Source organism: Salvelinus alpinus, chromosome 20 (assembly GCF_045679555.1).
Source record: "Salvelinus alpinus chromosome 20, SLU_Salpinus.1, whole genome shotgun sequence".
Taxonomy (NCBI): Eukaryota; Metazoa; Chordata; class Actinopteri; order Salmoniformes; family Salmonidae; genus Salvelinus; species Salvelinus alpinus.
Genome location: NC_092105.1, coordinates 40,548,834 through 40,562,881, shown reverse-complemented (window position 1 = coordinate 40,562,881; position 14,048 = coordinate 40,548,834). Strand labels below are relative to the sequence as shown.

The following is a 14,048-nucleotide window of genomic DNA, read 5'->3' as shown; positions in this document are numbered from 1 at the left end:
CATTTCCCTTTGAAATTGTGTGCTAAAATTGCAACCCCAGCTCAATGATTAGTCCCGTGGGCCAAAAAAATGTCACTGCCCCACTGATTTTTCAAAAAAATTGTTCTCTTTGCATGAATGTGTTTCTTGAACAAATACAAGATCTGCGTTGCAGTCCTTACAAAAAAATAAAAAAAGTTTCTCTCTTCAACAGGTTTCGTATCCCCCTGGCATTGATTGACAAACTTCAAGTCCATATAAACAGAATTGAAAGAAAAAATCCTATGCAATCTCAACTCTACCCTCTCTATAAAAGGTTGCTTCATATATGTATTAACAGAAGTCTTAACTTGTAAACCATAACACCACAATTCAAAACTAGAACGCTCAGGTTGCTGTGGGGAAGGGGCTACCTTGTAAACCTACCGGCAGAACAAATCACCCCGGTCGTATTTCTTTTCCTTCGGCGAAGAAGGCTCCGATTCCCCTGTAGTATCCACCCTTTCCTTGATGTTCTGCCTGTTGGATGAGAGGCCACAACTTTGCCTTTGCTGCAGTCAGGTCCTCACCGAATCTAAATTATCTCTTTCAGAAAGGCGCTTTCCTTTGCTTTCTTCCAAACGGCATCTCTCGCGGTGCGATGGCATCTTGTTTCTTCCCAATACGATCAGCGACATCCATGGCCATATATCAATCGGGGAAGTCCGGTGCCACACGGTTACAGATGTCTCTTACTATGCGCTTCACATTCTCACCCTGGTCCTCCAGGACACCGTAAAGACGTAGCCCCCACCTTCCCCCGTATCGCTCTGCTTCCGATAAGCGTTCTTGCATGTCGGCAATGGTCTTCTCCTGTACAGTGCATTTATCAGAAGTATCAGTGTTTGCAAGTTTAAGCTATTCGATACTCTTGTATGCATGATTCAGAGATGTCAATTATTTTTTGGTGTTTTCACGTATCATTTTCTCCAGACCATCGACTTTTTCGTTTATCTTTGCAGAGACAGCATCGATTATGTTGTTGACCTGGAGTTCGCGCCAAGACAATTATTTATGTGTCTTTTTGGGTGCGGGACTATTGACTGGATTTTCAGAATCAACTGAAAGTTCAAATTCCTAAATGTCTTCTCCTGGGGAGTCAGGTGGCGTTTTTTCTCTGGTGTATGAGTGGTCAGCTAGCAACTGCCGTCTCCTCCCTTTGCTCTTTCGCACATTTTTTTTCTTCCATTTTGCCAAGTTTCAGATCAAATTAGCGGTATACTGAGCGTTGTTCTCTATTGTGTTTACTATAAGCTATACTATAATGTTACATTTAAGTACATTTGAGAGGGGATAAGGTTACTCGGAACAAGCTAAAATCTCGTCTGCACTCGGTAGCTGCTGCCTGTAAATGGAATCCCATAGGTTTTATTTTTTACCTTCTGCTGACCAAGTTTGAGCTAGACTTTAATCAACAAAAGCTGCAACTCACAGCACACCCATCGTCAGAGCCACGGGGAGCATGTACAGAGACAGAGTAACACTTCCGCATTAGTGGGGTCTCAATGAAAACAATCCGAAGTGAAACGGACGCTACGAAAAACTGTACCACTATGAACATCGAGTTTTTGCAATACAAAATATGCATAACATTTTCGTATTCTATACTTAGTCCACTAGTTACTGCCACCATAAAGAGTGTATTGTTATTGGAAGCACTGGAATCGTCTCTAGTAGGATTACTGTAATCGTGGGTTCTGACATTGTCACGGTTGATCAGCTGCCTACGGGACAGCAGTAGCCGAGACTACGACACAGTTAGTCACTTGCCAAACTTGGTGCTGATTGGCAATGAAGTCGCAGGCCAATGTGGTTGATTGACTCCTATGGAACCAACTGAACACTATAGACGCTGAACACAACTCAACACAATGTTATTATCGAAATGTATCGCGAGAAATCACGAGAACGCACCAACAAGACAACAAAAATAAATTTGTGGAAAACAAGCAGAGTGAATGATGGCGGCGTCGCTGGTTCGGCGGGACAAGAATTCTACTGCTGCCCATTTAAAGGCAGATCTTAATTGTACTGACAACACCCCTGGTGTCCGACAACTTCAAGAACTACTTGATTGTGTTCTTAATCCAGAAAAGCCAGCGGCAGACACAGAAGCCCTTGACTGGTGTAAATGTCTAATAGCAGGAGGAGAAGGTTTCGAAGAGTTCTGCAAAACGGTCCGGTCCTATGACAACGCTACTTTATGTGGCTTGGTTTGGACAGCCAATTTTGTGGCATACCGCTGTCGGACCTGTGGCATTTCTCCTTGCATGTCACTTTGTGCAGAATGTTTTAATAACGGCGATCACACAGGCCATGATTTCAACATGTTCAGGAGCCAGGCTGGTGGGGCCTGTGACTGTGGAGACAGTAATGTCATGCGAGAGACTGGGTAAGTCTTTAGGAGCGTTAGCTGGCTGATAGCTAGCTAGCTAACTAGAGTGTAAGTGACAATTTCTAATTAATTGACGAGGCTTAATACGTGGCATTATTTGACTGCAACTGACATTACCATTTCCCCCCCATTTTTAATAATGTGGTATGGCGAGTTAACTAGGTTGGCTAACTAACTAGGCTGTTAATGATGATGGCTAGCTTGCGGGCTAACAGCTAGCTAGCAAAATTCTACGTGGGAGTGTCAATTTGTAAAATATGTAACAGTGCGGTTTTGAAAGGTCCCTCCCTGCCTTTTATAATTGTACTGACATGTATGTTGTCACTGAGCATGCCATTGCTGTGCTTGATAAACCATTGACTGTTAGATTTAGCTACACAACGTAAGAAAAAGTGTTGTCTTTATGGGGCACTAGTTACAGTAATTTGGCTAACTAACAGAACATCAGAGGATAGACTCAACCCCAGCAATCTAGTCAAGTGCACACCGCTTTGAACAATCGCTCTGAACCAGACAGCTATTTTTCCTGTTGTATGGTAGATAACTCCCTACAACAGATGTAGTAATGTAAATACTGTAACTTTTCTGCAACGTTTCTAGGATAATGACACATTTTCCAAGCAGAATAACTTAATCACTTCTTGTGACATGTCATTTCTTCTTTGATCCTTACTCCACAACATTTCTCTGAGTTTACTTTTCTGCTGTTATTTTGTTTGATGGCATAACAGTTTGTTCAAGGCAGCCAGATATACTAGTAGCTTATATTAAAATGCACATTTTGCACTTTCAAAGGAAGATAAAATATACTGCTAGTGTTTGTTAGATAGGTTGTTGAGTAATTGTTCCCAAATACTTACATTTATTTTGGGTACTTCTAAAATCTAGATATATGCATGTGTGTTGTACTCTCAGATTTTGCAATCGGCATCGGTTAAGAACCGGGGAGAATGTCCCCACAGTCCCCAGAGACTTACTACTGATGTCAGAGATGGTCCTGCCTCGCTTCATCATCTGTATCATACAATACCTAAGGGATGGATACACTGAACCAGGTGAGAAAAACAGCATATCTCTGTCTACAGGATACTCCATTTTTTTATTTAACTAGGCAAGTCAGTTAAGAACAAATTCCTATTTACAATAACAGCCTAGCGGGGAACAGTGGGTTAACTGCCTTGTTCAGGAGAAGACCAACATTTTTTTCGATCCAGAACCTTTTGGTTACTGGCCCAATGCTCTAACCACTAGGCTACCTGCCGCCCCATGCTCTAAAGGCACCTTTCATAGCCGATTGCAAATAAACAGCCCTCAGATCAAAATATTTTGAGATATCTTGTTCTTTTACAACTTTATCTCATGTAGGTCATTCTGCTTGTTTTCATGAGCCTATCTGACACACTTCATAACTTTTATCTTATCTTGCTCTCAGACACATCAACTGAGAGGGACCTACAGAAGGTCTTACAGCAGCTGGAACCCCAGATCTCCTTCTTAGAAGAACTTACGAAGATGGGTGGGGCAATGAGAACTGTACTGACAAAGATCCTAACGAATCAGCAAATATTCAAGGACCTGAGCATGGGTAAATATGTATGTTTCTACTCTCTCATTCAGCCCTTGGTTGAATGTTATTCTGACCTATGGTGGGGAAAATGATCAAAATGATAGTTAATCAGTATTGCAGAACTCTATACTGAAGTTGGGCTACTAATGCTTTAATACTTCACGTATGGCATTGGTGTGATGCTAATGAATGTCTAATTAGTTTAATAAATATGTCATGTGTGAATATGCCCTGTAGGTCAAGAGGATAATGTATATGCAAAAATGAACTACGAGAAGTACCTGTCAGCGCTGAGGAACTCATGCCTGGTGTCTGTAGAGGAGAAGGCCCAGTCTGGGGCTGCAGAGCCCACTCTCGGGGCTGAGGCAGGGGCTGGCGCAGGGGCTCTGGGCTTACTGGGTAAGACCTCATCCCCTCTTTAGGAGTTGGAGCTCAAAATAAGTCAAAAATAACATCCCTCTTTATTTATTATGGAAGTAATGTTTCTCAATGACTCATTAAACAAGGGAATAATCAGCTAGTAGCTGCTTTCTGTCTCTGCTCTGTTTTCCTTAGGAGCTGAAGCACCAGCCAGCCCTGATGAGTCCAATAAAGAGGTATGTGAATACGGTATCAGAATAGTTAGTCTCGCTCCTCAGTATTGAAATATAGATGTTGTTATATTGCTTCCTATTGTCTTTTTAAAGGAGGATCAAGATGGGGGGCAATCTGTTGGACAGAGAAAGAGAGTTAAACTTAGTGGCACTGCCAAAGGTAATTCACATAACCTGCCTAACATTCTATTTAATGATGAATAATGCACAGATATTTTATGTGAAAGTCTGCATTACCATGGGACCAGTCAGTTGTGTTATTTTCTTAGATCAATCCATTATGGACTCTCTAAAACACAAATGTTTTCTGGAGGAGTTGCTGTTTTGGACAATAAAGTATGAGTTTCCTCAGAAGATGGTTACTTTTCTACTGAACATGCTGCCAGATCAAGACTACAAGGTATGTTTAATTAGGTTAAGTGTAGTGCATAGATATTCTAATTCCTAAGGTTTATGGTGTATTGGCACTGCTGCATTCTTGCCTAGAGAAGCTGTTACAACAGCAAATGCATAAAATCACCCGCTTGTCATCCTTTTGTAGATCACCTTCACGAAAACATTTGTTCAACATTATGCGTTCATTATGAAGACACTGATGAAAAGCCAGGAGTCAGATACCATGTCCAACCGCATCGTACATATCAGTGTACAGCTGTTCAGCAATGAGGAGCTAGCACGTCATGTCACCGAGGAGTGTCAACTTCTAGACATAATGGTTACTGTCCTCCTCTACATGATGGAGAGTTGCCTTATCAAAAGTGAACTTCAAGGTGAGCTATGTTTGAATGGCCATACTGATGAGTGGATTGTTTCATTCATGAATCTAGTGGGCTTCTCACACTACTGAGCCTCGTGTCCTCTCCCTCTTCTCCTTGTTTTCAGATGAAGAGAACAGCCGCCATGTTGTGGTCAACTGCAGCGAGCCTCTGCTGAAGAACAACACTTACTGGCCTTTAGTTAGCGATTTTATTAATATTCTCTCACACAAAAGTGTAGCAAAAAAATTCCTGGAGGACCACTCACTGCTCATGCTGTGGATGAGCTTTGTGTCCTTCTTTCAAGGTAATTCCTTTAATTTAAGAATATGAATAGCAGTGGTGATTCAGTATTTTCCTCAGTCATTGTCCCAGGTAGAGTAGCTGGTGTGATTTGTAGTGTATTCGTTATCTATGCGAGTCATATACTATCACCTGTCTCTTAATATATCTGCTTAGTCATATGATGCAATGTTAGGCCTCTGGGATTCTCTTCCATTGGTTAGTCACTGCTTTTTTTTTTAGTTGGTCCCTATTTGCTCTAGCTAAGTAAGCATTTAAGGTCTACTACGCCTGTTGTATTTGGCGCATGTGACAAATAAAATCTGATTTGATTTAAAATGCATGTTATGTCACATCCAACTTAACTTTTACACTGCCTGACCAAAAGAGAATAATGGTGCATGTCTCTATTAGAATTATAGTCTGTGTAGCACTCCTGCCATGTGTCCACCAAAACCCTAAAAATAACCCCTAGCCTCAGATACTGTGGACTGGAGTATCCGCTTACTGAGGGAAGGTGCATAGAGCAGAGTGCCACTATGTTATTTTATGCGTATAGACTGCTCTGCCCTTAAGTACATTCTTACAGATTTATCTGGATGTCAACAAAGATGTTTGACAGGCTCACCTGCCTTTGTGTCCCTTAAGCGGCTTTCAGTGAACGACACCACTAATAATGCTTCATGTTACGTGATGACTTGGTGAATGAAACCACTGTAATAATGCTTCGTGTTACGTGATGACTAACCATGAAAGCGCTCCTCTGGTCCTGTAGGTATGAACTTGAATAAGCGGGAGTTGAGTGAGCACGTGGAGTTTGAGTCCCAGACGTACTATGCAGCATTTGCGGCAGAGTTGGAGGCCTGCGCACAACCAATGTGGGGTCTCCTCACACACTGCAAAGTCAAAGTGAGTCCAATATCCCTTGTTCAATTTTATTTTTTATTTTTTTTAGTGTGGATCACGTTTTAGCTATTTGACGTTCCAGTAATATGCATGGAAACCGTTAGGAAAATCATTACACTATGAATAATTGTTTATTTGCAGGAGACACAGGAATACACCAAGACGGTGGTGCGTTACTGCTTGGAGACTCTGCAGATCTGGTTTGATGCCATTGGCTTTGTGGACGAGGTAACTCAGCAAATATGCACAACAGTCAGGATGCATTTGTAAACCAACATTTTCCTTTAGTGTTTATATCTCGTCTCTGTTTCTCTGTAGCCTGCTCCAAATCAAGTGACCTTTCACCTGCCACTGCACCGTTACTACGCCATGTTCCTAAGCAAGGTGTGGCAGATCTACAACCCTTTAAGTTCTGTTCCTGGTGCTTTAAGCCCTCTTTGTAGTGAGTTGTCTGTGTCTATTGTCTCATAGGCAGTGAAGTGCCAGGGGCTTGACCTGGACAGTCTCCTCCCACACCAAGAGATGCTCATGAAGATCATGGTCCATCCACTCCAGATTCAGGTATTGCACCGGTACAGGCCATTACACATGTCTTTGCAATGTCTTGACAATGGCTCAAATATCATAACAGGTTGTGTGGTGAATAACGTCACACAATGTCTGAAAAGGAAAGGCTGACTCGTACCCGAACAGTTGTTAGTGTCTTATAAATATGATAAGGAGGAGGTGACTGGCTATTTTAAAGGGTTCCTATGTGACTACTCTGGAGATTACCTTAATGTGTTGTCGTGATGTGACTACCATTAATGTGATGACTGCTGTTCATCTAATAATTACCTCCTACGTTTAATTATTACTCAAATGAATCATGTAACAATTATTTAGTAATTTGGGGCACCACGGGAAAAGTTTATTTAATGAGTTACCGTTTCCTGAATTAGCTCAAGAATATATCGATATCATACCAGTCATCAATGAATCATTTCCTCATATCAGTCTCTGAACGTCGCATAATCCTTGGATATCTGCACGAACCTTAGCCTAAGTGATGTATCAGCGATACACAAATTGTCTTAATAATTTATTTACTAACTAAACAATCACAGAATTACATAAACACACAAGGTATAGGTTATATTGATTACTAACATAATGTATATGAAAGTCCCTAGTGGACTAACCCGACATGACGGCTTGTTACACAGTTGAAAGGGGGTGGGGAAAGATTATGAGCGGGAGAGACAGAGCCTGGACATATCATACATGCATGTGGATGCTATGCTCATGGTAATATGAATACTTGCACATGAACGACCGCTCATTAGAAAATAATTGCAATGCATATACAGTTGAAGTCGGAAATTTACGTACACTTAGGTTGGAGTCCTTTAACTCATTTTTCAACCACTCCACAAATGTCTTGTTATCAAACTATAGTTATGGCATGTCAGTTAGGACATCTACTTTGTGCATGACACAATTTTTCCAACAATTGTTTACATACAGATTATTTCATTTTATAATTCACTATCACAATTGCAGTGGGTCAGAAGTTTACGTACACTAAGTTGACTGTGCCTTTAAACAGCTTGGACAATTCCAGGAAATGTCCTGGCTTTAGAAGCTTCTGATAGGCTAATTGACATCATTTGAGTCAATTGGAGGTGTACCTGTGGATGTATTTCAAGGCCTACCTTCAAACTCAGTACCTTTTTGCTTGACATCATGGGAAAATCAAAAGAATTCAGCCAAGATCTCAGAAAAGTAATTGTAGATCTCCACAAGTCTGGTTCATCCTTGGGAGCAATTTCCAAATGCCTGAAGGTACCACATTCATCTGTACAAACAATAGTATGCAAGTATAACCACCATGGGACCACGCAGCCGTCATACCGATCAGGAAGGAGACGTGTTCTGTCTCCTAGAGATGAACGTACTTTGGTGCGAAAAGTGCAAATCAATCCCAGAACAACAGCAAAGGACCATGTGAAGATGCTGGAGGAAAAGGGTACAAAAGTATCTATATCCACAGTAGAACAAGTCCTATATCGACATAACCTGAAAGGCCGCTCAGCAATGAAGAAGCCACTGCTCCTAAACCGCCATTAAAAAAAGCCAGACTACGGTTTGCAACTGCACATGGGGACAAAGATCGTACTTTTTGGAGAAATGTCCTCTGGTCTGATGAAACAAAAATAGAACTGTTTGGCCATAATGACCATTGTTATGTTTGGAGGATAAAGGGGAAGGCTTGCAAGCTGAAAATCACCATCCCAACTGCGAAGCACGGGGGTGGCAGCATCATGTTGTGGGGGTGCTTTGCTGCAGGAGGGACTGGTGCACTTCACAAAATACATGGCATCATGAGGCAGGAAAAGTATGTGGATATATTGAAGCTACATCAAGACATCAGTCAGGAAGTTAAAGCTTGGTCGCAAATGGGTCTTCCAAATGGACAATGACCCCAAGCATACTTCCAAAGTTGTGGCAAAATGGCTTAAGGACAACAAAGTCAAGGTATTGCAGTGGCCATCACAAAGTCCTGACCTCAATCCTTCAGAAGATTTTTTGGCAGAACTGAAAAAGCATGTGCGAGCAAGGAGGCCTACAAAACTTGACTCCGTTACACCAGCTCTGTCAGGAGGAATGGGCCAAAATTCACCCAACTTATTGTGGGAAGCTTGTGGAAAGCTACCCTAAACGTTTGAACCAAGTTAAACAATTTAAAGGCAATGCTACCAAATACTAATTGAGTGTATGTACATTTCTGACCCACTGGGAATGTGATGAAAGAAATAAAGTGAAATTATTCTGACATTTCACATTCTTAAAATAAAGTGGTGATCCTAACTGACCTAAGACAGGGAATTTTTACTAGGATTAAATGTTTAAATATATTCGGCTAAGGTGTATGTAAACGACTTCAACTGTATTTACGTGTGGATGTTTCTGTTGAACTCGATCTGTCTATGGGAAGTGGTTAAATTTATGTCTGTTTGTCCACCAAAGGTCACAATGTCCTTTTGTTGTAGGCTTGTTAGATTGGGTACATCAGGTGTGTACCACGTGGTGTTCAGAGGGATCTTTATTTCCCAATGTTCGTTAGAATAGATACCTCAGAGGTACCTATGATGGTGAGAGGAATTTGTCTTCCCTCTTCTTGGTCAATTGTCCTAGACTATGTTACATGCAGAGCTGCAGACTGTGCATGTTTTAATCTAGTCTTCACCTTTGTCACTCGTTAAGAGTTTCAGAGGGTCTTACTATTTTCTGGTCTTGTACGTTTAACCATTTCCAGCCGCGTAGCCACCGCTCCACGCTGTCTGTTCTTGTACGTTTAGTTACGAGTCCTTTTAAGTACACTGGTTGGAAAGGCTATGTCAACATGATGGAACCATGTCTGTGCTCACGTGGGCGTGGTTATTGACTTGGCCCAGGTTTATATGAAAAGCCATTATCTCATTTAGAAGGGTAAAATCTAATTTCTATCTTTTCAAAAGTATTCTTATGCTTAATCATTTCTTTTTTTTACAACATTTAGTAGCAAACCTGATCACTAAAACATGTACACTTTCAGAGTTAGTTATCTTGTTATACATTTTCTGCAAGGTATTTATGATCCGGTTAAGTCACAACCCCCCCCCCCCCCGGTAGGGGTGTGGGTCTGGCGATCTTAAAAAAAATATAAAAAAAATACATTTTACCCCCTTTTCTCCCCAATTTTCATGGTATCCAATCGCTAGTAATTACTATCTTGTCTCATCGCTACAACTCCCGTACGGGCTCGGGAGAGACGAAGGTCGAAAGCCATGCGTCCTCCGAAGCACAACCCAACTGCTTCTTAACACAGCGCGCCTCCAACCCGTAAGCCAGCCGCACCAATGTGTCGGAGGAAACACCGTTCACCTGGCCCCCTCGGGTAGCGCACACTGCGCCCGGCCCGCCACAGGAGTCGCTGGAGCGCGATGAGACAAGGATATCCCTACCGGCCAAACCCTCCCTAACCCGGACGACGCTAGGCCGATTGTGCGTCGCCCCACGGACCTCCCGGTCGCGGCCGGCTGCGACAGAGCCTGGGCGCGAACCCAGAGATTCTGGTGGCGCAGCTGGCGCTGCGATGCAGTGCCCTAGACCACTGCACCACCCGGGAGGCCCCGGTTCTGGCGATCTTTGATCCTCACCAAGGAGAGAGAGCGCTGTAGAGCTGATTCACTGTAACCTGATCGTTTGGCTCCTCACAGGAGAGTCATGACAGTGTGTTCAATGTACTATGCACAGCAGGGATGGGGAAACTTTGATGGGAGTGGGGGCCACTATCTGAACTTGTCATGAAGGGCTGCAGTGGCTTGAGAGTCCACATACCCACATTCATTACCATGCATGCAGTCAGTCGGCCCTAGCTTTTTGGGGTCCCTAAGTGAAATTCTGTTGGACACCTACGACCTTGCGAGCAAAACGTTTTAGCGGCTCCCCTCTTGACAACGGAGAGAATAATAATAAAACATTTTTTTTAAACGTTTTATTTAATTTCCTGCAATTTTGCCATGGAGCATAGAGAACATGTTGCATTTGTAAAGTAAGTTTGCTGCAATTCTACACATTTTGCCATGGGGTGGATAGAAACATTTGCTGGGCTGTCCACACCACTCTCTGTAGCGCCATGCAATCGAGGGTGGTGCAGTTGCCATACCAGGCAGTGATGCAGCCAGTCAAGATGCTGTCAATGGTGCAGCTGTAGAAATTTGAGGGCCCATTTCAAAATCTTTTCAATCTCCTTCACAACGTGCATCATGTTAAGTCCTTAGTGATTTGGACACTGTGGAACTTGAAGCTCTCGACCCGCTCCACTGGGAAGAGTTTGAGGGAGAGGTTGTTGTCCTGTCGGCTGTCTCATTGTCGCTGGTGATCAGGCCTAACACTGTCGTCAGCTAACTTGATTGTGTTGGAGTCGTGCGTGATCACGCATTTGTGGGTGAACGGGGACTACAGAATGGGACTAAGCACACCCCTGTGGGGCCCCAGTGTTGAGGGTCAGCGTGGCGGAGGTGGTGTTGCCTACCCTCACCACCTGGGGTCGGCCCGTCAGGAAGTCCCGGATCCAGTTGCAGAGGGAGGTGTCCAGTCCCGAGGGGACTATGGTGTTGAGCGCTTAGCTGTAGTCACATTCTCAAAAGGCCGCCAGTTGCCCATCCCTTGTATACAGTATGTAGTTAGCATTTTATGTCCCTCGTGTTTTCTTGTAGGCGAGCCTGTCAGAGATTCACAGTAACATGTGGGTAAGAAATGGTCTCCAGATCAAAGGACAGGCTATGACCTACGTGCAGTCTCACTTCTGCAACTCCATGATCGATCCAGACATCTTTCTGCTCCAGGTAAAGACTACTTACCTACTCCTGGTGATCACAACATTATGGACTGTTTTGAATGCCGTATACTCAATTGTATAATTTTCCTTCCCAATCTGTCGACAGGTGTGTGCGTCAAGGCTTGATCCCGACTACTTCATCTCTTCAGTGTTCGAGAGGTATAGTCTGAGCTGTTGTAAAAGTCCTTGCAATTTGTCATTTTTCGCTGAACTTAAATGACCTTGTTTATCATCACCCATTGAAAACTCCAGTTTTGAAAGTCAAGATGTAACAAAACAGAATTTAATAGCAGTAACTAGGGCTGTGGTGGTCATGACATTTTGTCAGCCGGTAATTGTCATGCAAATTCAAATCAAACTTTATTTGCCACATGCGCCGAATGCAACAAGTGTAGACTTTACCGTGAAATGCTTACTTACAAGCCCTTAACCAACAGTGCAGTTCAAGAAGAAGAAAATATTTACCAAGTAGGCTAAAATAAAAATGTATAATAAAAAGTAACACAATAACGAGGATATACAGTGGGGCAAAAAAGTATTTAGTCAGCCACCAATTGTGCAAGTTCTCCCACTTAAAAAGATGAGAGAGGCCTGTAATTTTAATCATAGGTACACTTCAACTATGACAGACAAAATGAGAAAAAAAAATCCAGAAAATCACATTGTAGGATTTAATTTGCAAATTATGGTTCAAACAGGTGCCATTACCTATTGCAGATGCAGTCTTCCCAGCATGGTGCAGGTCTACAATTTTGTTTCTGGTGTCCTTTGACAGCTCTTTGGTCTTGGCCATAGTGGAGTTTGGAGTGTGACTGTTTGAGGTTGAGGACAGGTGTCTTTTATACTGAAAACAAGTTCAAACAGGTGCCATTAATACAGGTAATGAGTGGAGGACAGAGGAGCCTCTTAAAGAAGGTCTGTGAGAGCCAGAAATCTTGCTTGTTTGTAGGTGACCAAATACTTATTTTCCACCATAATTTGCAAATAAATTCATAAAAAATCCTACAATGTGATTTTCTGGATTTCTCATTTCTCATTTTGTCTGTCATAGTTGAAGTGTACCTATGATTAAAATTACAGGCCTCTCTCATCTTTTTAAGTGGGAGAACTTGCACAATTGGTGGCTGACTAAATACTTTTTTGCCCCACTGTATACAGGGGACACCGGTATCGAGTCAGTGTGCAGGGGTACAAGCTCGTCGAGGTAATCTCTACATGTAGGTGGGGGCGAAGTGACTATGCATAGGTAACAAACAAACAGCGAGTAGCAGCAGTGTATTGGGGGGGGGGTGTAAATTGTCCGGTGGCGATTTTTATGTATTGTTTAGCAGTCTAATGGCTTGGGGGTAGAAGCTGTTGAGGAGCCTTTTGGTCCTAAACTTGGCGCTCCAATACCGCTTGCCGTGCGGTAGCAGAGAAAACGATCTATAACTTGGGTGACTGGAGTCTCTGTCAATTTTTGGGCCTTGTCTCTGACACCGCCTATTACATACACCTTAGCCAAATACATTTAAACTCAGTTTCACAATTCCTGACATTTAATCCTAGTAAAAATTCCCTGTCTTAGGTCAGTTAGGATCACTACTTTATTTTAAGAATGTGAAATGTCAGAATAATAGGAGAGTGATTTTATTTCTGCTTTTATTTCTTTCATCACATTCCCAGTGGGTCAGAAGTTTACACACTCAATTAGTATTTGGTAGCATTGTCTTTAAATTGTTTAACTTGGGTCAAACGTTTAGGGTAGCTTCCCACAATAAGTTGGGTGAATTTTGGCCCATTCCTCCTGACAGACCTGGTGTAACTGAGTCAGGTTTCTAGGCCTCCTTGCTCGCACATGCTTTTTCAGTTCTGCCCACACATTTTCTGAAGGATTGAGGTCAGGGCTTTGTGATGGCCACTCCAATACCTTGACTTTGTTGTCCTTAAGCCATTTTGCCACAACTTTGGAAGTATGCTTGGGGTCATTGTCCGTTTTGGAAGACCCATTTGCGACCAAGCATTAACTTCCTGACTGATCTCTTGAGATGTTGCTTCAATATATCCACATACTTTTCCTGCCTCATGATACCATCTATTTTGTGAAGTGCACCAGTCCCTCCTGCAGCAAAGCACCCCCACAACATGATGCTGCCACCCACGTGCTTCGTGGTTGGGATGGTGTTCG

General features: G+C 42.6%; 1 protein-coding gene across 2 annotated transcripts in view; it reads left to right on the top strand.

Annotated features, from left to right (window-relative positions):
• Nucleotides 1–700: 700 nt before the first annotated feature.
• The window catches only part of LOC139546892 (E3 ubiquitin-protein ligase ubr3), a 49,676-nt gene continuing 36,328 nt past the window's right edge, over nucleotides 701–14,048 (top strand). For both annotated transcript variants that reach the window (XM_071355814.1, XM_071355813.1), the window contains exons 1-15: nucleotides 701–2,410; nucleotides 3,329–3,468; nucleotides 3,846–3,998; nucleotides 4,218–4,379; nucleotides 4,536–4,576; nucleotides 4,667–4,733; nucleotides 4,843–4,973; nucleotides 5,115–5,343; nucleotides 5,456–5,635; nucleotides 6,386–6,519; nucleotides 6,658–6,744; nucleotides 6,835–6,900; nucleotides 6,988–7,077; nucleotides 11,760–11,888; nucleotides 11,988–12,040. In XM_071355814.1, the coding sequence (XP_071211915.1) occupies nucleotides 1,977–2,410; nucleotides 3,329–3,468; nucleotides 3,846–3,998; nucleotides 4,218–4,379; nucleotides 4,536–4,576; nucleotides 4,667–4,733; nucleotides 4,843–4,973; nucleotides 5,115–5,343; nucleotides 5,456–5,635; nucleotides 6,386–6,519; nucleotides 6,658–6,744; nucleotides 6,835–6,900; nucleotides 6,988–7,077; nucleotides 11,760–11,888; nucleotides 11,988–12,040 (2,096 nt within the window). In that variant the 5' untranslated portion in view covers nucleotides 701–1,976. The remainder of the gene's footprint in view (nucleotides 2,411–3,328; nucleotides 3,469–3,845; nucleotides 3,999–4,217; nucleotides 4,380–4,535; nucleotides 4,577–4,666; nucleotides 4,734–4,842; nucleotides 4,974–5,114; nucleotides 5,344–5,455; nucleotides 5,636–6,385; nucleotides 6,520–6,657; nucleotides 6,745–6,834; nucleotides 6,901–6,987; nucleotides 7,078–11,759; nucleotides 11,889–11,987; nucleotides 12,041–14,048) is intronic.